This window comes from Brassica rapa, chromosome A09, assembly GCF_000309985.2.
Source record: "Brassica rapa cultivar Chiifu-401-42 chromosome A09, CAAS_Brap_v3.01, whole genome shotgun sequence".
Taxonomy (NCBI): domain Eukaryota; kingdom Viridiplantae; phylum Streptophyta; class Magnoliopsida; order Brassicales; family Brassicaceae; genus Brassica; species Brassica rapa.
Window position 1 is genome coordinate 42,677,147 of NC_024803.2, and position 24,560 is coordinate 42,701,706.

A 24,560-nucleotide genomic window follows, 5' to 3' on the forward strand; every position below is an offset into this window, starting at 1 on the left:
GTAATTAAACTATATTTTTGAATGAAATATATTAAAATATGTATTTTAAAGATTTGGTGTGATGAATAGTGTTGCACTAAATTTGGTGTAACACTATTCACACTTCACCAAATTTGGTGGGATGGTATTAAATTTGATGTCTTGTTGGAGATGGCCTAAGAGCACCTTTATCAGGGAGAACTCCAAAATCCAAATGGGGTTTTAAACAAAAAAAGAGTTATTATTCTAATGTGAGTTGATTAAAGTGTTTATTTTCTTTAAAAAAATCAACCTTTATATAATATAAAAAAATATAAAGGCTAATGAGGTTCTAATGAATATCTATAACTTCTAATTTAAGAATTTTGTGCATTTTTTTTCTTTTATCTTAAAAAAACATTCTAAGAGACCATTGTTGGAACTTGCAAGTGTTCTAACAATTTTAAGATATTATATTTAATTATTAGCAAATTAAAGCCCAAAGACTGAGTATTAATATCGAACCAGAAGGCCCACAAGTCTTTGGTCTGCTCCTGTCACTGGCTGTTTTCTAAGTTTGCAAGATTGTTTGCTTCTGGTGGTTTCTCGCAGGGGGCTGATCAGGCGAACTTCTCTGTCTATGTACATTCACAACCTGATTTCGTGTTCAATGAAGAGACCACGAGATCACATTATTTCTATAACCGCCAGCTAAACAATAGCATCAACGTGAGTGTTGGTTCATGTTATCATCGATGACTTAAACCTCAGTACATTAGTAAAAATAATGGATTAGTACATGTCTAAAGTTTTGTAAGTTATTATTCACATCATTAGTAAAAAAATCTTAAAACGGATGTTTGACTCAATCAAATTTATCTTCAGTTTTTAGTATTTTTGGAGTTTAATGTGCGGTTATTCACAATAGTTCATAATTAACTAGTGATTATTGATCCAAGTATATCCCACGGTTCCTAAGGATTATAGTGGATGAATTGAAACTTAGGGTGTAATGGTTATAGGTAATATGGGGAGAATACAGCATGATCCAAGCAGAGAGATTGTTGCTTTCAACTGCTTTAGATGATCACTCAAACCAAAGATTTATTCTTCTCTCTGACAGGTGCGCTTCTCTGAGCATTATTATTCAACAAATCCTTGATATATCTCCAATGCTTCTTTATTTTTGAATATGATTAATTGGCTGTAGCTGGTTAGCCAGTTTCAGACTTGTGACGCACGAAACACACATGCATATACTCATTTGTCTTCCCGCACTCTGAGCAAATTCGCTTTTAGATCTTATTCTTATATCTGACCATGTCTTATTGCATATATGTGATATGCCATTTTTTCTCATTCTTCTCTCTGCTTTTACACTCGGTTTTGCAGTTGTGCTCCGTTATATGACTTTGGTTATATATACAAATATCTCATCTCTTCACCGAGGAGTTTTGTGGATAGGTAGGTAAATTGCAAGTCTCATTTTTTTTTCTGTGTGGAGATTTTTCAGTGCTTGTAACTATGTTAGTGAACCGCTTGACTTTATGGAGATTTCTAGATGTTGATAACTGTGATTTCTCTCTATTTGCAGTTTTATTAATACTAAAGAGAGACGGTACAGTATGAATATGTCTTCAGTCATACCTGAAGAGAAATGGCGAAAAGGGTCACAAGTAGCTTCATTAACTTGCTTTTCAAATAAACATTACATAATTGATTTGTTACTAAGACTATTGAAGCTTAGTTTCTTCTTGAAAATTAAACATGACGGTGAGAGTGGGACAAGGGTTCCTTTGCAGTTTATCTAATTTTTGTTCTCATCTATTTCAGTGGATATCTGTGATCAGAAGTCATGCAGAGCTCATTGTTAATGATGGTATTGTATTCTCAGCTTTTGAGAAATTTTGCAAGGTAAAGATCAGGCTTTATGATGATTCAATTTAGTTACTGCTTGGTTAATTGAGTAGCAATCACCATTAAGTGAAACCTCAGAGTATCTTTTATTGTTCTAATGCCAATCTTGATTCCTTTTTGCTCAAGAAACAACTGATTATATCCTGATTTCTCTTTTAAATTTGCAGAAAGCTCCACCTTTTGGTTCACAAGAGGCACAGCTTGTAAGTGATACTTCAACATTAGCATAACCTCTTTCTTTCTCATTTAAATGGATGTTTGAACCTTTGGCGTTTGATGTGAACTCAGAGTCAGAACCTGCGCAACTGCATCCCTGATGAACACTATATCCAAACATTACTTACGGTATGTCTAAATACTATTATTGAATCAATATAGACGTAAGTTAAATATGCTCTTAGTTATGTAATACACTGTTTTTTTTCCAGATGCGTGGACTAGAGAGTGAAATGGAACCAAGAACACTGACGTACACTGTATGGGACGTCTCGGGTTCAAAACATGGAGCCAAGTCTTGGCATCCCGTCACATTCACATATGAAAACTCCGGCCCTGAGGATCTACAAGAAATAAAGGTACATAATTTCTTATTTGTGATGGATTTTTGTTCTTTGAGTAATCACTGGTTATTTTTCTCTTGGAATAGAGTATAAACCATGTCAATTACGAGTCTGAATCACGAACAGACTGGTGTAAGGCCGACTCAAAACCTGTTCCGTGCTTTCTCTTTGCAAGGAAATTTACCAAAGAAGCAGCTATGCGCTGGAACAGTAGATATCAGTAGGATAGATAATCCACACTAGGAACTAACCGCTAGTTCTAAGTATGGTGAATGCTAGCCTAGAAGGAGATTGTAGATGAGAATAATCACCTCGAAGGTACTAGATTCTTGAGAGAGATAACACAGAGAGTTTTAAGGGTTTTGGAAATGATATTATTTCTGATAACGTTCTTCTGCTACTGCAGGGGTACAAATACTAAATGACAAAGAGCAGCTAACGGTCTAACAATGACCTGTCTCAACAGCTGGAAAGTTAAAGTAAAAACTAAAACAGAAATGAGATAAGCATGTTGCTTGGATATTCCTTTGTGATAAGGATGTCATGGATGACTAATCCTATGACATGCGCCTTGTGAGTGAAGTACTAATAGGATCATCAAAAACGTAGACTTATAAGTTATAACTCTACAACAGGGTCAGTAAGTTTTTATGTTAAACTGAAAAAGAGAACGTAACTTTTAGGCCAAGCAACAGAGAGTATATAGAGTAAGGAACACCACTGATACATAAGACATCACTAATGAAGTGAATTTATGTTCGGTGTTAAAAGGTTTTTGTTAATATGCCTGAAGAAACTAGTTTTGATTAATACATTATTCCATAATTTATTCATCGACATAATCGATAAACATATCTTTTTCTTTTTGAAACACGATAAACATACTTAAAAAAGAATATTTACTCTCCTAATTTTTTTTTTTTTAGTTTAGTTTGCGGATTTTCACAACCGAAATTTAAAGGGTATGCTACAAAGCAGAATTTTTATTCTATTTATGATTTGCTGGAAAAATCTTTTGTTGTTATTTTAGCGGGGGAAAATATGTGTTTTCGAACGAGTCTATCTATCTAACTATCCAGGAGTCAAACCTACGTACCCGAGTGCTCTTACAACGGATTTAAGTTAAGTTATGTCAACTTTGAACAGCGACTCATCTTCCATGTATTACAGCTGTTGATAAATACAGGAATAGATATCGCAATGATATAATTGTTATTTTTATCAAAAACAATTATGTAATTGTGATAACCGTAAGAAAATGATATGCGATTTCGTTATATTACTGCTTGTAGTGTCGAGAGGAGTAATATGTGAGATCTTTCAATTCTATTTCCTAAACCAAATATATAGATTAAAAGAAAAATAAAGATTTGTTACGGAAAAAGAAAAGAGAGGCAAAATAAAGACTTCAACCCCAAATCTCAATAAGAATTGAAAGAGTGTTCCACAGCGTAACTTTTCGACATGTACGTATTTAAAATTGTTTGTACCTGCTTAGGTAGCAAATATACTATTCATCCAATTATTCCACAAGTCAACATCTAATCGAGTGCTCTTATAACGGATTTTAGTCAAGTTCGGAGAAAGATTCATTTTCCGTGTGTTACGGGAATTCTGTATTGTTTGTATGATCTTTTATTATTTGCTTCACAGATTGGAAAATTTAGTTCAGAAAAAAGATATGGAAACTGGTTGGTAATAATATTATGATGCTTCATAAAATCTTAAAGATGCTTTCTTTAGTTCTTACGTCAAAATGGCACGGCAAGTGTGTACACACACGAGTCACAAGATATACACTTGGTATTGAAATATATAATCAAAGGTAATACCGTAATGGTAAAAGATTTTTCTTATATCGAAAATAACAATATTTTTGAATAATCACATCTTGTACTTTGTCTTTTTAAATAGAATACCCTTTTTCAAAAAACAATATTTTCTTATAAACATAAATAGTATAAATCAATCCAAAATTCATAGGCTGATCGATACCTAAACATATTGAAATACTGAGGAAAATATATTTTGAGGAATAAAAGATTTTAAAAACCTTCTATACAAAAATGTTTTGCAGTCTGAGATTAAATATAAACTAAGAGAATAATATGATACTGCAAGTAGTGTTTGGAGATGAGCTTTTAGTATGTGGTCTAATACATCTAGATTCTGGTTATAAAAGTCACAAACAGACGCGATCAAGACGTTTTTTTTTTCTTAACACGCGATCGAGACGTTACAAAATGTTAGTTGCAAATTCTTTTTGTATACATTGCTCAGAGAAACTAAAGAAAAATAAACTTTTATTGCATGATTTTCTTCTGTATCGTTTAACAAACACTATGCTATTGGTCTAATTCTAATGATCATGTATGACATTGATATTAACTCATGAAAGAAGACAATTTAGAGATTATAGTTCCAATTCCTACTTAGTTTAGCTAGTTTGAGTGCTTCATATGGTATAAACAATCGATTTTCATAGGCGGTGGCGATTACTGTGATCGCCTAATTTAGATATTACTGATATTTGTTTCTACGCGAGCCTAACTCGTTTGTTTCGTCTGAAATCGCAACCCTTTGAAATTGACCACTCCACTAAAAGAGTCTAGAAAAGTCAAATATTTTTCTTACAAGACCTAAATTTTCAAAAACTTGTTCGTTGACCTTTGCATCGTTCTCTCGTGTATAAATACCATTCACGTCATTCGTTACTCTTCATCCTAATATATTCATACACATATAAACACATATTCCGATAGAAAACAACTTTGTTTTCTTTTTATCTCCTTTAATTTTTTGAAAGTTACGACCAAACAAGAAGAATGAAGACATTCAAGATATCCTATTTCGTTGTGGTACTCATAACGTTCTTGGCCATTGCTATAACACTTAGCGAACCGCTAAGGGTTGAGGCGAGCCACCGAGACAGATACGGTCTGGTGATTACCGCTACACAAGGTAAAAAAGGTGGGAACCGTACAAGTGCAATGACATGTGACAAAAGCCCCAAAGTATGTCGACTCAAAGGCAGTTCAGGTCGCGATTGTTGTCGTAAAAGGTGTGTGGACTTGAGGACCAACAAATTGAACTGCGGAAGATGTGGGAAAAGCTGCCAATACTCAGAAATTTGTTGCAAGGGATACTGTGTAAACCCGATGTTCGATAAGAGACATTGTGGAGGTTGCTTTAAGAAGTGCAACAAAGGGAGATCGTGTGCATATGGGATGTGCAGCTATGCTTGAAGAAACAATAGGGGTACAACCGTATAAGGTTACTGAGAAAGGGATGTTTAATTTGTTGGTTCAAATTGGTTTACAATCACATTACAATCTAAACTTAAAATATTATATAGCTAGCTTGAATAAGGTTGGTCAACTCGAAAAAAGGTTGGTCAATTTGTTACTAAAATTAGAAAGGCTCTTGTAAAAGTTTGTCATCATTATTGTGTTATTGTTTAATTTTATATTCATGTGGCATGTAACAAACCAATGTATTATGTTGTTTACTTGTATGATTAATCTAAAATTTATTATGTTTTATACTTTATATGATGTAATGTAATTCATCTTAATTTATTAAAGTTTGTAAAAATTACAACAAAGAGAGGTAACTTGTGAGTTTTTATACATAAAATAGTTATCAATAAAAAAATAAAAATAGATTTGAAATATTTTTTATAAATAAAAATAAAAAATACATTAAAATTTTCATTAAAAAATTATATTTAAAATAGATATATAAATTGGAGATTGCCTTACTAGGTATAATCCTACCGTTAAGAGCTTACTGTGGATCTTGAACACAACACCAAAGAAAAAATATAACATCTCATGAATGAAAAAAAGTGAATACATATGAGAATCACATTAATTTGTATGATTATGTTGGGGATGCAAGAAAGCAGTCACAGCTTACAAAGAGAACTATGGCAGTATTTCATTTCAAAAATCTTATATTTAAAAATCAGATATATAGATTGGAGATGCTAACTAGGTAAACTTACCGTTAAGATATTACTGTGGATCTTGAACACAAATAAAGAACTAAATATAACATCACATGAATAAAAAAAAAGAATAAATATGAGAACCACATTATTTTGTTTGATTCTGCTGGGTGGCTAGAGGACCAAGCTAACAATTAGTTAGACACATGAAATTTCCGTGAAGACGAAGCTCTGCGATTCCAAAATATCATCTGATAAACCTACCTACACTTTCCTCCTTGCTCTTTGTGAGTTTCTGATTCTGGGCTTGAGCTCCACCCCTTACCTTAAATTATTTTCTAGGGATTTTTTTTTGGTTGGCTTTATTTTTTGGTTGGTTTTATCTCTTTTCGTTTGTGTGACTTTTATTTTCACTTGTTACTAATTTGCTTGCTTGGAATCAGACAGATCCTTTGAGTGTCGTAACAGTTTCTTTATTTTTATTGTTTTTATGTAGAAGACAATATGGACAGAATCAGTGGATTATCAGATGAATTACTGGTTAAGATACTATCCTTTCTTCCGACAGAAGATGCTGTCTCAACTAGCGTTTTGTCCAAACAATGGAGGTTTCTTTGGATGTGGTTGCCAAAACTCGAGTACCATGACTATTACGCCACTAATCCCCCCGACACTTCCGACTTAAGGTACCCAGACTTCATCGACAAGAATCTGCCCTTACATAAAGCCCCCTGCCTTAGAAAGCCTGGTCCTAAAATCATGTAACGCTGAGCTATTCCAACCCGAGAACATCAAACTATGGGTTGGAATCGCGGTTTCTCGCTGCGTGCGTGAGCTAACTCTAAGCATACGCTATAACTCGCCCCGTAACAAACCTTTCGTGCCACTGCCGAGTAGCTTCTACACCTGCTGCAGCTCCCTCACGGCTTTGAAACTCAAAGGGGAGTCTATCTTCGTGGACGTGCCTCAAAGTGTTAATCTCCCTTCCTTGAAGACGTTGAAGCTTCGAGACGTTACTTACTTAAACGACGACGCTCTTCGACTGCTTTTATCTAATTGCACTGCTCTTGAAGAGCTTTTTATCGACCGATACGGAGAGGCCGATGACAATGTGAGGGCGCTAGTTGTTGAGAACTCTACTCTGCAGCGTTTGACCTTGAAGATGTATAGTGATCATCTTGATGTGCAGCATGTCATCGTTACTCCTTCTCTGAAGTATTTTAAACTCTATGATGAGGGACATGATTTATCCTATTCGATTGAGCATATGCCGAAGCTAGAGGAGGCGGATATTGATGTTTCAAGTTCTCTCGACGAGCTTCTTGGATCAATGACACCCGTCAAACGCCTTTCATTACGTCAGTTTTTTAACCGTGACGATGAGGTAACAAAACATGTTTCCATATCAAGTCTTCAATCAAATTATATATTATTTAATTTTTGTAATTTACGTTTATTGTCGTGTGTGCAGTCTGTGCTTACTGTTGGGTCTTCAACCAGCTTGAACATGTGAAGCTGTCTTTCTACAGCGACGACTGGTCCAAGTTGCTTGTCTGGTTGCTTAGAAATTCTCCTAAACTGCGAGAACTCAACATTTACGTTGATGTAAGTCTTCTTATTTACTGTTTTTCAGCTAACGAGTGTTCGATGTGACGTTCTCCTGAGTCTTATCTTTCTCTCTGTAGCAAAGTGATTCACAGTTTCAGGACTATGCCCCGGTTGAGTGGAAGAATCGCAGCTCTGTTCCTGAATGTTTGCAGAACACTCTCGAAACTTTCAAATTTGAAGGGTTCAAGGGAACACAAGAAGAAGGGGATTTCTTGAGTTTTTTCTTCAAAAACGCGTCTTGCTTGAAGTCTACATCGATCACTGACTATGTTACACAAAGAGGTATTTGATTCAACAACAAATAAAGACGAAAACCAACACTGTTGTGGAACATACGTGACACTTTCTCGTACGTTACAGGTTATCGATGGCGCTGAAGAATGGGAGCAGAGTGTGGCGACAAAACTCGCAGCGCCATAGGTAAATGGAAAGGTGGTTTATGGACGCTGCAGTTCATAGACTCGTTGGTTTGCGATTACTTGTTTGCAGCATCATGTGTTCAATAGAAAATCTGAATGAACTTCTAAGTAATGTTTGTGTGTTTCAGTCAAGTTTGAACTTATGCTCTAGTTTATAAAATCACATCATAAGTACGGTTTTGTGGTATAAGATATGTTTTAAAATTGTGATCTCACTATCTACAAAAGCTTTCAAGAGATTAAAAAAAGTTATTTAGGTAGTTAAACTGAGTGAGGACTTGCTTTCCAACAAGTCTTGGCATCCTGCTACTTTCACATTTGAAAAATCAGGCCCTGAGGATATAAAAGAAATAAAGGTATATAGTTACTTGTTTGTGTCTTTGTCCTTATCACTGCTTCTTTATTTTCTTGGAACAGAGTATAAACCATGTCAGTTACGAATCTGAATCACAAACAGAATGGTGTAAAGCCGACTCAAAACATGTCCCGTGCTTTCTCTTTGCAAGAAAATTCACCAAAGAAGCAGCTATGCGCCCTGTGACTTGTGAGCGAAGGACTAATAGAATCATCTATAAACACAACGTTATAAGTTATAACTCTTCAACAGTGTCGGTAAGTTTTTAGGTTTACAAACTGAAGAAGGCAACATATTCTTCTTTAGGTCAAGCAACAAAGAACATACATAGAGTAGGGAATACCAATTTGATACATTAGACATCACTAAGGAAATGAAATTTTGTTTCGTGTTAGAGGTTTCTATTAATATGCCTGAAGAAACTAGTTTTGATTTATACAACATTATTCTATAATTTATTCGAATACACAATCGATAAACATACTCAGAAATGAATATAAAGTTTAAATAGGGATATCAAAATGAGTTAACTCGCTTAACTCAGCTCTAGTGATCTTAGATTTTTCATGAGCTAGCTCAGCTCGACTCATTTATTATATGAGCTTCAAAATGTAAACTCGAATTCAGATCATATAGATCATGTTGATTAAACGAGCTAACTTATGATCTAATATAAAAATAATAATAAAAATATTTTAAAATAAAAATTAAAATAAATTCTATGATATTTTTCAAAACATTAATATTAAATACTAAATAAAATATTAATATAAGATAATTGTGAGTAATACATAAATTCTATCTTAGGAATATTTTGTTTTATATTTAAATTTAAAGATATATGAGATGATGAGTGATTTAAATATTTACATTTTCTATTATATCTAAAAAATTGGTTTTACATTTTATCTCTAGAAGATAAATATGATTAATATAAAAATAATTTTTTACATAATAAAAATAGAAGTTATATCTATTATGTATATTATATATATAAATTAAAGTATAAAATGACCAAGCTTATGAGTTGGTTCATATTTATTAAAGACCACTCATATAACTCGTGATCTAATTTAAGCTCGCTCATTAAACTCATTTATTAAATAAACTAAAAATAGAACCTGTGCAGGGCTCATGAAAAATCAACCTCAGCTATAACTCATTTGACACCCCTGGCTTTAAATGAGTTTTGCTAGCTAGTTTATTTTGTTTTCCTCGAGTTTAGTTGATTTTCTCAACAGAAATTTAAATTGCAGGCTACAAAGCAGATTTTTATTCTTTTTATGATAGCTGGGAAGATCTTTTGTTTTTAATGTAGCGGGGAAGATATTTGTTATTGAAAGAATCTATATCTATCCAAACTATCCAAAAGAGTCAAACCTACGTAATCGAGTGCTCTTACAACGGATTTTAGTTAAGTTCTGTCAACTTTGAACAGCGATTCATGTTCCATGTGTTGATGAATATATGAAACAGATACAGTAATGATACACCGAAAAAATTATAGCAGTGATACAATTGTAATAACGTACGAAAATTATAAGTGTGAATTTCGCTACATTAAAACATTCTTGATGACGCCAAGAAGAAGAAAAACTATATACTGCTTGTAGTCTCATGCGCAGTAATATGTGAGCTCTTCCTTCTAATTTTTAAACCAAAAATATAAACTAAAAACAAAATCAAGACTTCAACCCCAAATTTCAATTGTTCTACAGCGTAATTTTCGACATGATGCGTATTTAAAACTACTTGTACCTGTTTAGGTACGCAAGTATACTATTCATCAAGTTATTCCAAAAAATCAACATGTAATCGAGTGCTCTTGTAACGGATTTCAGTCAAGTTCGGAAAAGATTCATATACCGTGTTCGTGTACTTGGGGAATTTTGTATTGTATGTATGATCTTTTATTATTTTCTTCTTAGATATGAAAACTAGTTAAAGAAAAGATATGAAAACGAGTAGACAACAAATATGGATGCTTCATAAAATCTTAAAGATATTTTCTTACGTTCAGAAAAAAATGGCATGGCAAGTGTATACACACACAACAATTACACTTGGTATTGAAATATAATAATCAATGGTAATACCGTAATAATAAAAGACTAGGTGATAACCCGCGCCCTGCGCGGAGCAAGTGAACAAAAGCGATTTTTATTTTTTAATTTATCGATATTAAAAAATTAAAATTATAGGCACAAATATTAGATTTAATGATATATATCAAACGAAATTCTGCATGTATATATAATGTAAGGTTAATTGTTTTTTTAGAAAAAGTTTGTGTAATTGGTTATGTGTAAATTAAATATATTGTATGGAAAAAATGTATAATAATATGCAATAACTTATATTAATTTATTATGAATTTAAGACAACACAAAACATAGAAAATAGAATTACTCTTTCATAATAAAATTATAATTATAAAATTAAAAGAAACATAGGTAATAGAAAAATAAAATACGAAAGAAACAAATTATAAGGAAACAAATAAAAAACTGATAAAACCAAAATGCCGTGAAAAGGGTCTTTAGAACTCCTGGTTTGCAATCCTATAGAGAAACATAAATAAGAATTAATTTACGAAACTAAACATACCTACTTACCAAATTTACTAAATGAATTGATATACCTCTTTCTGAAAGCATCGATTTCTGGAATCTCAAAACACAAATGATCGCATTGTCACCACGTCCTTGAATAGCATCACTTACATCAGTAGCAAAGTTACCCCACAACACCATTAAAAGCCGTTCGTCCCTACCATAAGTTATAATTGATCAAATCTTATCATACTTTAAATCATGACATATGAATAACTAAGAAAATATAAAGATTTGTCATACTTTTCATTACGAAGCTCCACAGTCAGTTTATGAGTTTCTTTCCCATTAGCTGATACTACTTCAATTGGGGTCAATCAACAATCTGACCAATTACATCTGAAACATAAAAGCTATGAGTTATAATCCATAAAAACAAAAACGCGTATTAGCAAGAAATCACTAAGTTAGATAACTTACCAACCAAATAGTCCGTAGAGAGTGTACCATCTAGAATGTCCATGTAGTTGACTGGTTCAAAACCGGTTAGGGCTTCGGGCAAATCGTCACAACTTTTCACACGTGTTATCCACAGAAAACCAATTATGTATGGATGTATGGTTGTCCGGTATGAACCGTAAGAGGGGTTGAGTGAAAAGTTTAGGAGAATCTTTGAACTTCCTTGTGTCAGGAATGAATCAAATTGATGAGCCAGATCTTTTTTCACAGAAGTGTTAATCTTAACACCCTATAAAAAATCAAATAATAAACTTTAAGACAATGACACATGAAGCCAACACAATGTTAATAACATGAAAATTATAGGATTCTTACGTTAGAATCGATTAGCACCATCTCAATGGTTAAGCCACCTGCTGCAGAATACTGCTTCCACAAACTTATGATCTTGACCCTTATCTTCCACATAGTCTTGAACGGTTTTAAATCAGAGACAGCAGTTATAGCAGCCATCGTAGAAGAATGAGGGAAGAGTAGTTAGGTTTTGTGTGATTGAGATGAGTAACAATGGTTGGGGACATGTGTTTTATATAAGTTCCAAACCCTAATGCTTCTAACTTAGTTTCACCGTTAAAATCTTATTGATTATCAAATATTTTTGCCTTGGCCAGCACAATAAGATTTAATTATATTGACATAAAGTGGTTCTCTACATTGATTATGATATATTCTTTGCCTTGCGCAAAAATTTCTTAATTGGTTATCTATATTGATTTCAATTAACTTTCCAATTCAGAACCGATCGGTTCGGTTCGGTTAACCAAAAACCATAAGTTCCATACCGAAGTAATAACTTTCATGTAGGCAGAGAACAGTTCTCTGGACACTCTTGACGTACAGGTCTTTCTTCTCACCAGGAACGAAGTTGGGACCCATAATCTTGACCTTCGTACCATTAGAGACCTTACCAGAAAAGACTCGACCAATTTGGACTGCAAATATTCATAAAATTCCTTCTCACCAAACTTCATCTGGACACCAAGCTTCTGTAACATAGGCCACAACTTGTCTTTCTGGTCGTTCATGCAAGTGGCAATAATTTTACTTCTTTTTTTCTACGTGACTCTCATGATGAACTGGACAAACACACGCTTGCAAAAAACTGTAAAACAGAAGAAAATAATGGACTCTTCTATCTCCTCTTTTCTTATCTCATCTCCTTTGTAACCATGTGAAAAACAAAGTACGTCAAAGATGGAGAATTGAGATTGATTGGCTTCTCTCTGTGACAGAGTACGTCAATGGAGAAGTGAGAAGAAGAAAGTAATAGTTTCGATCACAGTTTGTGATGACAGTGTCATACTGATCATCGAGGGGACCTTCATACAAGTTCTCAATACGGTACCTCTGAGCAGTGTGGGGGAGACGGAAGGTGGAAGATCATCATGTCAAGTAGTGCAGTACTTGCAGGGAGCCATGTCTGCATGACACGCTTCATCAAAGGTTTACCCATGAGCTTCTTCTCATCAGACTTCATCTAGATATGGTGGATTCTGTAACATAGGCTACAACTTGTCTTTCTGCTCGTTCATGCAAGTGACAATAATTTGCTTGTTGGGTTCATAACAGAAATTCGCAAACCCGCACTTGCAAGTACCAGTAACGATGATACATACACAAGTCACAGAAACAGCTCTTGTCCAATTCACGTGAAAAATCAGAAGCAAAAGGTTTTTTCCAATTCAGATAAAAAAAATCAAAAAAAAGAAATATATTAGCCAGAATTCATCTCCAGCCGACACATGGCAATACTTGTGTGAAAGCATTTACTCCAGTGCATCCTTTTAATATATATATAAGGGATTTTCTAATAGCGAAAATGGACAAAGATCTTGAAAATCTACAACTGATATAAATTGTCCATAATTGGTAGGCTAGTGGATACCTAAATATATTGAAACACATTGAGGAAAAAACATTTGGAGGAATAATTTCTTTTTTAAACGTACTATACAGTTTTTTTTTGAAGTTTGATAGTTCAAATGTAAACTAACAGAATAAAGAGCAAAGAAAGTACAATGAGATCAATATAATATTGAGTGTTTCAGAAAAAAAGATCAATATTGAGTCCCAAATCAATACGCAATTAAGCAAACATAATTAATATGGTACTGCACGTAGTGGATGGAGATGAGTTTTTAGTATTTCATCTAATATATCTCTGACTCTGATTATGCAGGATAAAATTCACTAAAAGATGTGATCGAGACGTTACAATGCTAGTTGCAAATTCGCTGAGGAGAAAATAATATCTAAATTTTATTGAATGATTTACTTCTTTATCATTTAACAAATAAATGTTATTGGTCTAAATCTAATCATCATGTATGACATTGATATTAACTCACGAAAGCAGACAATGGAGAGATTATAGTTTCAATTAACCTACTGAAAAATTCAATTAGATTTATCAAAAAAAAAAAAAAAAATTCAATTAGTTTAGCTAGCGTGAGTTCGTCATGCATGATTTTTTTCAGTTAACCCAAAGTAAAACTATCTTCAAATGATCAATTGAATTGCATGTGTTCCACTTTTGTTCTGCCTAATTTAGATATTAATTGATTTTTTTTCTACGCGAGCCTAACTCGTTTATTTCGTCTGAAATCGCAACCCTTCGAAATTGACCACTCCACTAAAAGAGTCTGAAAAAGTCAAATATTTTTCTTAGAAGACCTAATTTTTCAAAAACTTGTTCGTTGACATATGCATCATTCTCTCGTGTATAAATACCATTCACGCCATTCATTACTCTTCATCCAAATATATTAATACACATACAAACACACGCAACACATCTTCCGATAAAAAAAACTTTGTTTACTTTTTTTTATCTAGCTCCTTTGATTCTTGAAAGTCGACGACAAAATAAGAAGAATGAATACATTCAAGATATCTTATTTCGTTGTGGTACTCATAATGGTCATGGCCATTGCTATAACACTTAGCGAACCGCTAAGGGTTGAGGCGAACCACCGAAACAGATATGGTCAGTTGATAGCCGCTACACGAGGGAAAAAAGGTGGGAACCGTACAAGTGCGATGACGTGTGATAAAAGCCCTAAAGTATGTCGTCTCAAAGGCAGTCCAGGTCGTGATTGTTGTCGTAAGAGGTGTGTCAACTTAAGGACCAACAAACTGAACTGCGGAAGATGTGGAAAAAGCTGTCAATACTCAGAAATTTGTTGCAATGGATACTGTGTAAACCCGATGTTTGATAAGAGACATTGTGGAGGTTGCTTTAAGAAGTGCAACAAAGGGAGATCGTGTGCATATGGGATGTGCAGCTATGCTTGAAGAAACAATGTGGGTATAATGGTTACAGAGAAAGGGAAGTTTAATTTGTTGGTTTAGATTGGTTTAGTTACATTCATATTACAATCTTAAATAGGGTGTTTTTCAAAACCAACCCATATTTTTAAGTCAAATCCAAAACCAACCCCTTTTTTTTTGTTCATACTATTCATCAATAAAATTTCCATACTATCCTTATGTTTTTGAATTATTCACAAAATTGCCATTTTTATTTGTTTTTTTATTAATTTCGAAATTAACAAAAAACCAAATACACCCTAACCATTTCTTCTTATTTACAAAAATGCCATCATCATCTATTTTTCCAACCACCATGAACCACCATTTTTGAGCTCTAAAGCTCTAGAATTCAATTTTCAACCACTTTTTTTCTCATTCTAACCCAAAAAACTTCATTTCCTCTCATTTCCTCTACATTTCCATCTAAAAAACTCTCATAACTATCATTTTCATAATCACAAACTTCATATTTTCGAGTTTCTTCATTAGTGAATCGTTAAAGATGCTTCTTTTTGCTCATATTTGGAGTTTGGACGGTTGAAAAGGTTGGAAACGAGCTTTACACATGAAAAAGGTAACTATTTACATGGTTTTCGTTCTTTTTTCAGATCTGTGTCGCGACGGTAGACTGTTTTGTATGTCTACGCCTCCGTGGAGACTTACGATGCAGTCTATTTGTCAACGCACGGGTTAGTTTTGCAATTGACCAGACAAATTTTTTTTCTAACGCAGACTTCCCCAGTAGTCTCCGTCTTTACCTTTAACAACAAAAATAAAACTTTCGGTAGACTTACTAAGACGTCTACCTAAAAGAGGTTAGTTTTTCATTTGACCAAACTTTTGACTTTTCAAAATAGACTTCAACGGAACTCTACAGAATGTAGACTGCCACCGAAGTCTATAAAAGGTCAGTTTTGCATTTGACCAAAACTTTGACTTCGTGGAATAGGTTAGTTTTGTGTTTGACCAAAAAGTTTAAAAAGCAATCAAAAATTTATTAAATTGTAGACTTCATATGCAGTCTTCTTATCTTAAAAAAAAAATGTAGACTGCGTATAAAGTCTACTTTTTTATTTTGGTCAAATGCAAAACCAACCCGTCGGATTTGAGAGTAGACTTCACAAGAAGTCTACACACCCGTAGACGTTCATTTCAATCTACTGATTTGAAGTCAAACTTGGTCAATTGCAAAACTAACCTCTTTCAAAAAAATTCAAACATGTAGACTGCATATGAAGTCTAGTTCTGAAAGTCAAATCTTGGATGAATTCTGGTCAATTACAAAAAGTAACCTTTTTAAATTGTAGACCGAAAAGAAAGTCTACATGTACAAAATCACAACTTTTATTCAACTATAGAAAGCAACCCGTAAAATGGTCAATTGCAAAAACCAACCCAAAGAGTAGACCTATTTGACAGTCTACGTCTGTAAACTGAAAAGAACGTCCACATCTTCAGAGACTGAATATTAAGTTTGCATAGAAAAATTTATAAAAATGTGAATTTGTGTATTATTCATTAAATTTTTTCTAGATTTTTTGTTTGACAGTGTGTGTTAGTTAATCCTAATGGGTTTGAGTGATTTTGAAAAGAATTTTTTTTTATAATTATGAAGGTATAATTCATTTGATTTGACAATGTTGTTAGCTAATAATTGTAGACGTATTTGTAAGTCTTCGTTTATAGTTTTGCTAGTAAGGCTGAGCTTGTTTCAAAGCTGAAGTCGGTGACTGTGGAATATAAATTTACATTCTCAGCATATAAGACAACGAAAACTCTGTATGTGGCTAAGTGTCGTGTTCAAGGATGTGGTTGAAAACTTAGAGCGAGTGTGAAGCATGGGCCAAAGACATTTTAGATGACAAAATATTCGAAAAGGATGAAGAATCGGAAAGGTTGAAGAATGTTCATTATGCATGATGGCAGTACACATGGTAAACTTCTTGAAATGACACAAGAAAATTATGATCTGGACAACAAAATTGAGAAGATGGTGCTAACCTATTTCTTACCAAACATCATTTAAAACAAATGACTCCGAATAGGAAAATACTCATCTTATGCATGTCACGAATAATCGACAAGTACGGAACTTGATCGAATTATCTAAGACACACTTTGTACGCCTTTGTGTATCAAGCCTGCGCCAAATACACTAAAAATTTTTGGATTGACTATATGTTAGATAATAAGTGTAGACGTTTTTGTAAATCTACAAATGTTGACTGCAGTTGAAGTCTACGTCGTAAATTCTATTAAAAGTGTATTTGTGTATTATTCATCATATTTTTTCATGATTTAGTTATTTTACAGTGTATGTTAGTAAAATTTTAATGGTCTTGGATGAATTTCACAATTTAATGTGTTATAATTATACACTTGATACTTATTGCAAATTGTTTTGATTAGTGTTATTTTTGAAAATTTTTGGGAAAATTTTGTATAGATTTTCTTCTTCTCACATGTGTGTTAGTTATTATTTTAGCTTATGGTGGTTTTACTTGTTTGGTTGGTTAGATCTTGTGAAAAAATTGATATCTAACAAAAAATTAATAATATCATACAAGTGAAAACAACTAAAAATGAATACAATGTTTATAGATTATGCATTAAAAAATTATTTAAAAATTAATATTTTATTATGAAAGTTATTACAGAGCAATATATTAAAAAGTATTCTTGAGTATGTTTGATTTTTCATAATCTTGATGCTTCAAATAAAGTCTTGGAAAAAGTACCTGCAAAATAAAATAGAGTTATGAGAAAAACATAAGATAAAAAATAAAATCATATTTTAGTAGACTTTTTATTAAGTCTACGTAAAGTTATTGTTTAGTAGACTTTAGTTGAAGTCTACACTAATGGAAAATTTTCATATCTAAAAGTGTGTATTTAGAAAATTTGAAAATACTTTGTTCTAGAAAATATTTCAAAAATGGTTTTTTGTCATCCTTGTAACAAATCAAAAAGATAATGTATGAATCTATAAATTTAGTTCATTATTAACACAAAATATCTTATAATGAATATATGGAAATCTTACATTTTTGGGAAGATGATTTGAAAACATTGGAAGAGAATACCTGCAAAATAAAATAAAATTATGAAAAATAAGATAAAAACTAAAATCATATTTGAGTAAACTTCTAATGAAATATGCTTAAAAGTCAAGGATAGTAGACTTCATTTGAAGTCTACCAGCCGTAAGTTTTAAGTAGATTTCAAATGAAGTCTACTCTATAAAAAAAAATAGATCTGGAAAATAAATACATTAAAAATATGAAATAAGTTTAAATCTAAAAAACTTTTAAAAATATGATTTAATAGACAAAATAGTTATAAATTAAAGACATATTAATATGAATTTTAATATGTAACTTTATTTGAATATAAATACTAGAACACATATTTTAAATCTATAGATGTAAACCTTACATTTCTAGGAGGAGAAGAAAACAACTATGGAAGAAAATACCTGCAAAATAAGATAAAATTATTAAAAAACATAGAAAAAAAAATTAAAGTCATATTTTTGTAGACTTCCAATGAAGTCTGCTTAAACTTTGTGGTTTAGTAAACTTCATATGAAGTCTGCAAGCTTTAATAAACTTCTTTAGAAGTCTAAACTGTCTAATAATTTTCAGATCTGAAAAAATTTATATATTTTGAAATGTGAAAATAATTTTAAATCTGAAAATACTTTACATAATAGAATTTATAAGGTAAACTAGTAGCAAATTAATGTAGAGAGCTTGATCTATAAATTTATTTGAATATAAACATGTAAATACATATTTTAAATCTATTAATCTAAAACTTACATTTTTAGAGGAGATGATGAAATCCATGAGTGATAATACCTACCAAAAAAAGATAATATTGTGAGAAATAAACATAAAAATACACATTTAAAATCTATAGATCTAAAACTTACATTTTTTAAAGGAGAAGATGAAAACCATGAATCATAATATCTAAAATGACAAGATAATATTGTGAGAAAGACTTGAGAAAATTTTAGAGAGAAAGAAGATAATGAGAGAGATTTAGAAACAATTGAGAGAATTTTAGAGAGAAGAGAGAAAGTTTTAGAGAGAAGGGAGAGAATTTTAAAAACTTGTGCAGCCACTTTAGAGAGAGATTGTATAAATTTTGTTTATATAGGGAGACAAAAATGTAACTAGGTTAAAATTTACGATACTGTAGACTTCGTTTGAAGTCTACTAAAATTAAAATTTTGGAGTAGATCTTACCTTAACATAGTAGACCTTTTTGGAAGTCTACTATAATAATTTAATTATTGTTGTTTATTCTTTATTATTTTAATAATTTTAATATATGATTTATTAAATTTATTTTTTTATTTTTTAATAGTTATAGTATATGATTTCACTTTTTTATTCGTAAGGAACTTAACTTAGTTTAAATATAATGATTTTTTGTAAAACAAATTGAAAAATATAGACTGAAAAAGACGTCTTCAGATAAATAGACTTTATTGTAGGTATACGAAACCCTAAACCACAAATCTCAAACCCTAAATGTTTTGCTTGATAATCAAAAAGTCTCATTTATACAAAATATAAACTACTAAACATTAATATGCAGATTTAAGTTAATAAAACAAAAAAAAAACAAAATCTAAAATCTAACCCTTTGAAATCAACTACTAAAAGACATAACATGTTAGAACCTTTTGTTTGTAAACTATGAACATAGTCTAACACATGATAACCAAATTAGTATATATTCTTCAAAATTGTTCGATTATATGAAATTTTAATTTATTTACTTCATATTATCCATTATATTGATGATTAGTTAAAAATATCACAATAATTATTTTTATACATTTTTAAAATTAAATTATTAGATCAAATTAGAGTGTAGACTACAAAACAAGTATATAAAGTAGACTTCGTAGGAAGTCTATATATATGTAGACTTCTTTTATTACGTGTAGACTTCCAAAGGATAGAAACGTAAAATACATTTCTGTTTTTTGTTTGGTCATAAGGGTTAAATAGTACTTTCACTACTCCTTTAGGTTGGTTTTGCATTTGACTGAAAGTGGGGTATACTTTTACATTTGACTTGAATATTTGGGTTGGTTTTAGCAAATGTCCCTCTTAAATATTATATATACTTTTACAAAACGTAAAATATTATATAGCTAGCTTAAATAAGGGTGGTCAACTTGTTACTAAAATTAGAAAGGGTCTTGTGAAAGTTTGTCATCATTGTTGTAATATTGTTTAATTTTTATATATAACATGTGTCATGTAACAAACCAGTGTATGCTTTTATGGTTAATCTAAAGTTTATTATGTTTATACTTTTATATGATGTAATGTATTTCATCTTAATTTATTAAAGTTTTGTAAATATTACTATAAATAAAGGTAACTTGTAAGTTTTATAAATAAGGTATGTTAATAATAAAATTAAAAAATATATTTGAAATATATTGTAATAAGTAAATATATTAAAATCTAAATTGTTATATTTTAAAAGTTAGATACATAGATTGGAGATTGTCTAACTAGGTATTGCCATTAAGTTATTACTGTGGATCTTGAACACAAGACTAAAGAAATAAATATAACTTCTCATGAATGAAAAATGAATAAATATGAGAACCACATTCATTTGTATGATTCTGTTGGGAGGCTAGAGAGCAGTCACAGCTCTAAAGAGAGCTATGGCAGTATGGCAGCAAACTACAATTCTAAAAGCAACCTGAAAGTATCCTCCACAATGTCTCTTAACAAAGGGAGACAGTTTGATAGTAATTGGAAATTTGTTTTATATTTTTTCTAACTTTTTCCATCTAAAAAAACAATTACAATTGTGATGTTTACTATTATTATTATAACAACATATTTTCAAAAGTATTGGTAGTTTTGATGGCTAATATGATGTTATAATATATTACTAAATCTGACAACGTGCATGAGTCTCATTTTCAAGTTTTATTAATTTTTAATTTATTTATTTTTATAAAATAGTAGCAGTCAAATTTTATCCAATCCAATGTTGTAATAGTGGATCTAATCTTTTGAGTTTTCATTTTTACGAAATAATCTTGATAGTTAATTAGGGTTTAGTTAGAAATTAATTTCGGTTCAGATCTACGTTTAGTTAAAGCTAGGTCTTAAGTACACATTCAATTAATCGAATCAAAAGGTACATGTGTGAAGATAAGTTAACAGAAACACATGTGTTAGGTAGCATAAGGATCACATTTATCTATCATTGCATTGTTGGGCAGCAGAAAATAGTCCCTAGCTACAATAAGTTTAGATCTAGCATCTAAAATGGAATACATAAACCAAGTTGGTGAATTTAGAAGAAAAAATATTTCAAACATAGTACACATTATTAGTAAATTAATTAAATCAGGACTTAATCACTATTGGTCCATCATGTTCGAATAAAATAAACTTTGGAGAACATGGTACACCTATATTTCTCATACTTATGACATCGCTTTAAATAATCATACATTTAAAAAGTCTATCATGATATAGTTCGAATGGAAAAAAGTGGCTCTATGAATAATATATAGAAACTCTCACTTCTAGCAAATCATTTCACTTCTAATTTTCCAACACAATGCAGATCCAAAATCTCTGTCTTCTTGCTCTTTTCGTAGCTATATTCAGCTACACCACATCCGCCGCTAGATTCAACTTCAACCACTTCGATGGCTCCAACCTAGTCTTCCTAGGAGACGCAGAGCTCGGCTCCACTGCCGATGGCTCGAGCCTCTCCGGAGCTCTTTCAATGACACGTGACACCTCCCGTTTCTCCCACGGCCAAGGTAAATACGCTAGTGAAATCCCTTTCAAACCCTCGAATTCTTCTTCTACTACTTACTCTTTCAAAACCTCCTTCACTTTCTCTATTTCTCCTCGCCGGAAAACAAACCCTGCTCCCGGCCACGGCCTCGCCTTCATCGTGGTCCCTACCATTGACAACGACGGCGCCGCCGGAAAAGGCTTCCTCGGTCTGTTAAACCAAACCAATAACGGAAACCCTAATAACCATGTCTTTGCTGTCGAGTTTGACGTTTTCCAAGACAAAGATCATGGAGACATTAATGATAACCATGTTGGTATTGACATTAACTCGGTTAAATCGACGGTTTCGGAGAAAGCCGGTTATTGGGTCCAGACAAGAACCGGGGAAGGAAAGAAAGTGTTGGAGTTTAAAGAACTGAAACTGAGCAGTGGTGATAAATACAAATCTTGGGTTGAGTATGATAACGTCACTAAACTTGTCACCGTTACCATCGCTCCAGCGTATCTTAGTAAACCGAAAAAGCCGTTGATCGAAACCCAGATCGACCTCTCCAAGGTTTTCCTTGGTAATATGTTCACCGGTTTTTCCGGTTCAATGGGCCGTGAAGTTGAGCGTCACGATATATGGACATGGAGGTTCGAGAACAACGCCCCCAAAGAAACTAAACCGGTCCAGTCCGGTTAGGACTCTTCTCATTTTGCTTTTGTTTCTTGTGTTTACCGGTTTTATCTTTCGAGTTGTAACCTTTTAATCGAATTAATGAATAAAAAGCCAGAATTGTGGTTTTCGTCGCATGTTTCGAAATATTTCCATACAACATTGGTTTTCTTTCTGGATCTCTATATTACCATTATAGATTAATTAGTAAAACTTCTCACGTGAAAAGGAATCTTTCTTTTTTTGCTTTGTAAAATACATATCCGATCGATATCTAATGCATTGTAAAATATTTTTTTGAAAACTAGTTCATGTTTCATATGAAAAACAATATATTTATTTTGCTTGAAATATTTTCCACAAAAAATTGCAGTTGAAAAATTAACTTATTTACACCAGACAGTACTTATCAAACCTTTAGCAAAAAAAACGTGGTTACCAAAATGTCTTATCAAACCTAGTAAAAGTGGTTACCGCTAATTGTTGTCTTATTGAGCTGCCCGTAACACAATCATTTGTATGCGTGAGCCAATGTGCAAATGCATGTTTTGAGCTAGTTTCTCTATCCATCTCCAGACTATGCATTGAGCATTGGTCTGGTTCTCAGAGTAATTCGCAGCGATGTGAAGCACCCATTAACCGCCGCAGAACAAATGCATGGATTTGTCATGAGGCATAATAAAACGGATAAGGGGGCCTTAAGCAATCACAATTAACATGTGGTCGTCGTAATTAATTGGTATTTGGCTTCTGAGGATGAACGTGAAAATTTGGATTGCTTTTATAATTTTATAGAACTCTGCGACGTTCCACAACAAATAACTTGGTCTAATTTGCGTGACAATAGGCGTAATCGCAATTCAAATTACTAAAAAATTATTGTCCAGGACAGCCTTTGATATATCGAATTACATGAAGGGCGACATCCCAATGGCATTGGCAAGGTTCATGCATAAACTAAGAGAGAATGTAATACGACGTAGCTCGCTGACTTCGGATGAGTTATCATGAGATAAATAAGGCGACCTACTAGCCAATATATTGGTAGTTATCATAGAAAAACTTATGTTTTGGTTCAATTCCAGTCAATTGAATGGTACTCCTAACCTTGTAACCTATCATATCCCTTTTGCATCCTTAAAATCAATTGCACGCATTGTAGAAAATAAAAGGGATCGTAACTCTAATTAAGAGTACATGCAATAAACCGAACTACAATGATATGCCTGAAGATGAGTTAATAAATAAGAATCACATCAATTTTAACACCAGTAGTTCTGCTCTGTTGCACCACATCCACATGATTTGCTTGTCCTGTTTGTACCTCGTTTGTTTCGCCTGTTTGGCCCGATATGCACGATATGATATCCAATGTCACCATCTGAAACCATAGTACATCATTAAAGTTATTTCTATATAGCTTGTTTATCTATAACTAGTGAGTTCTTTTTGATATAAAAATTCAAGTTGGCACATGGATAAATAATCATAAAAAAGTTCCGAAAAAGTTGCAAAAAGAAACGTTTTAAAAATTGGCTTTACCAGCCGCCGGGTATTGGGACACACATGAACACCAAAGATCATAATATAAACAAGTCTTTATCCTTTCTTCGAATTGTTTCGAGTTCTATATATGCAACTAGGGATGTCAATTGGACGGACTGGGTGGATTTGGGCGTGTCCATATGGGCTTATTTTTTTCTGGGCGTTTTTGGTCGAGTCCAAATAGGACCATATCCAAATAGGACCATATCCAAATAGGACCATGACCAGGTGGACTGTCCATGGAATCCAGATGTCCATTTAATGTAAAACTAGAACTTGATCCGCGCCCCTGCGCGGGTGCTTGATTTAATTTTTGTTTAACATAAAATCATAAACCACTGGTTTGATAAAAAAAATTCATACATATAGAATAGAATATATTATTTTATAATATAGATGTTTGAT

The 24,560-nt window shown here is 32.5% G+C and overlaps 5 protein-coding genes across 5 annotated transcripts; all 5 read left to right on the forward strand.

The window, feature by feature from the left end:
• Nucleotides 1-137: 137 nt before the first annotated feature.
• LOC103843503 (glycosyltransferase BC10-like) lies at nucleotides 138-4,588 on the forward strand (the record flags this gene model as incomplete). The annotated part of the gene is made up of 11 exons (XM_033279833.1): nucleotides 138-230; nucleotides 571-687; nucleotides 981-1,081; nucleotides 1,351-1,422; nucleotides 1,553-1,634; nucleotides 1,792-1,872; nucleotides 2,043-2,078; nucleotides 2,164-2,220; nucleotides 2,304-2,450; nucleotides 2,522-2,632; nucleotides 3,000-4,588. Coding segments are annotated over 11 exons (942 nt in total), but the record flags the coding sequence as incomplete, so codon positions are not given.
• On the forward strand, nucleotides 2,658-5,979 carry LOC103843209 (stigma-specific STIG1-like protein 3). Its single transcript, XM_009119910.3, has one exon. The coding sequence runs from the start codon at nucleotides 5,261-5,263 to the stop codon at nucleotides 5,678-5,680; it is 420 nt and encodes a 139-aa protein (XP_009118158.1). The 5' UTR covers nucleotides 2,658-5,260; the 3' UTR covers nucleotides 5,681-5,979.
• Nucleotides 5,980-6,888: 909 nt separating this feature from the next.
• LOC103843504 (putative FBD-associated F-box protein At5g56700) lies at nucleotides 6,889-8,621 on the forward strand. The gene is made up of 5 exons (XM_033278564.1): nucleotides 6,889-7,070; nucleotides 7,129-7,768; nucleotides 7,856-7,989; nucleotides 8,070-8,274; nucleotides 8,353-8,621. The coding sequence occupies exons 1-3, from the start codon at nucleotides 6,889-6,891 to the stop codon at nucleotides 7,895-7,897; spliced, it is 864 nt and encodes a 287-aa protein (XP_033134455.1). The 3' UTR covers nucleotides 7,898-7,989; nucleotides 8,070-8,274; nucleotides 8,353-8,621.
• A 2,911-nt stretch (nucleotides 8,622-11,532) lies between these two features.
• LOC103843210 (stigma-specific STIG1-like protein 1) lies at nucleotides 11,533-15,397 on the forward strand. Its single transcript, XM_033279832.1, has one exon. The coding sequence runs from the start codon at nucleotides 14,712-14,714 to the stop codon at nucleotides 15,129-15,131; it is 420 nt and encodes a 139-aa protein (XP_033135723.1). The 5' UTR covers nucleotides 11,533-14,711; the 3' UTR covers nucleotides 15,132-15,397.
• A 4,747-nt stretch (nucleotides 15,398-20,144) lies between these two features.
• Nucleotides 20,145-24,519, forward strand: LOC103843211 (lectin-like protein At1g53080). Its single transcript, XM_033279831.1, has one exon. The coding sequence runs from the start codon at nucleotides 21,765-21,767 to the stop codon at nucleotides 22,635-22,637; it is 873 nt and encodes a 290-aa protein (XP_033135722.1). The 5' UTR covers nucleotides 20,145-21,764; the 3' UTR covers nucleotides 22,638-24,519.
• The last annotated feature ends 41 nt before the right edge of the window (nucleotides 24,520-24,560 follow it).

Coding starts and splice junctions, on each gene's coding strand:
- LOC103843209 (XM_009119910.3), top strand. CDS start 5,261: ATGAAGACATTCAAGATATCCTATTTCGTTGTGGTACTCATAACGTTC.
- LOC103843504 (XM_033278564.1), top strand. CDS start 6,889: ATGGACAGAATCAGTGGATTATCAGATGAATTACTGGTTAAGATACTA. Junction 7,071..7,128: donor CCCGACACTTCCGACTTAAG/GTACCCAGACTT, acceptor TGCCTTAGAAAG/CCTGGTCCTAAAATCATGTA. Junction 7,769..7,855: donor TTTTTAACCGTGACGATGAG/GTAACAAAACAT, acceptor TCGTGTGTGCAG/TCTGTGCTTACTGTTGGGTC.
- LOC103843210 (XM_033279832.1), top strand. CDS start 14,712: ATGAATACATTCAAGATATCTTATTTCGTTGTGGTACTCATAATGGTC.
- LOC103843211 (XM_033279831.1), top strand. CDS start 21,765: ATGCAGATCCAAAATCTCTGTCTTCTTGCTCTTTTCGTAGCTATATTC.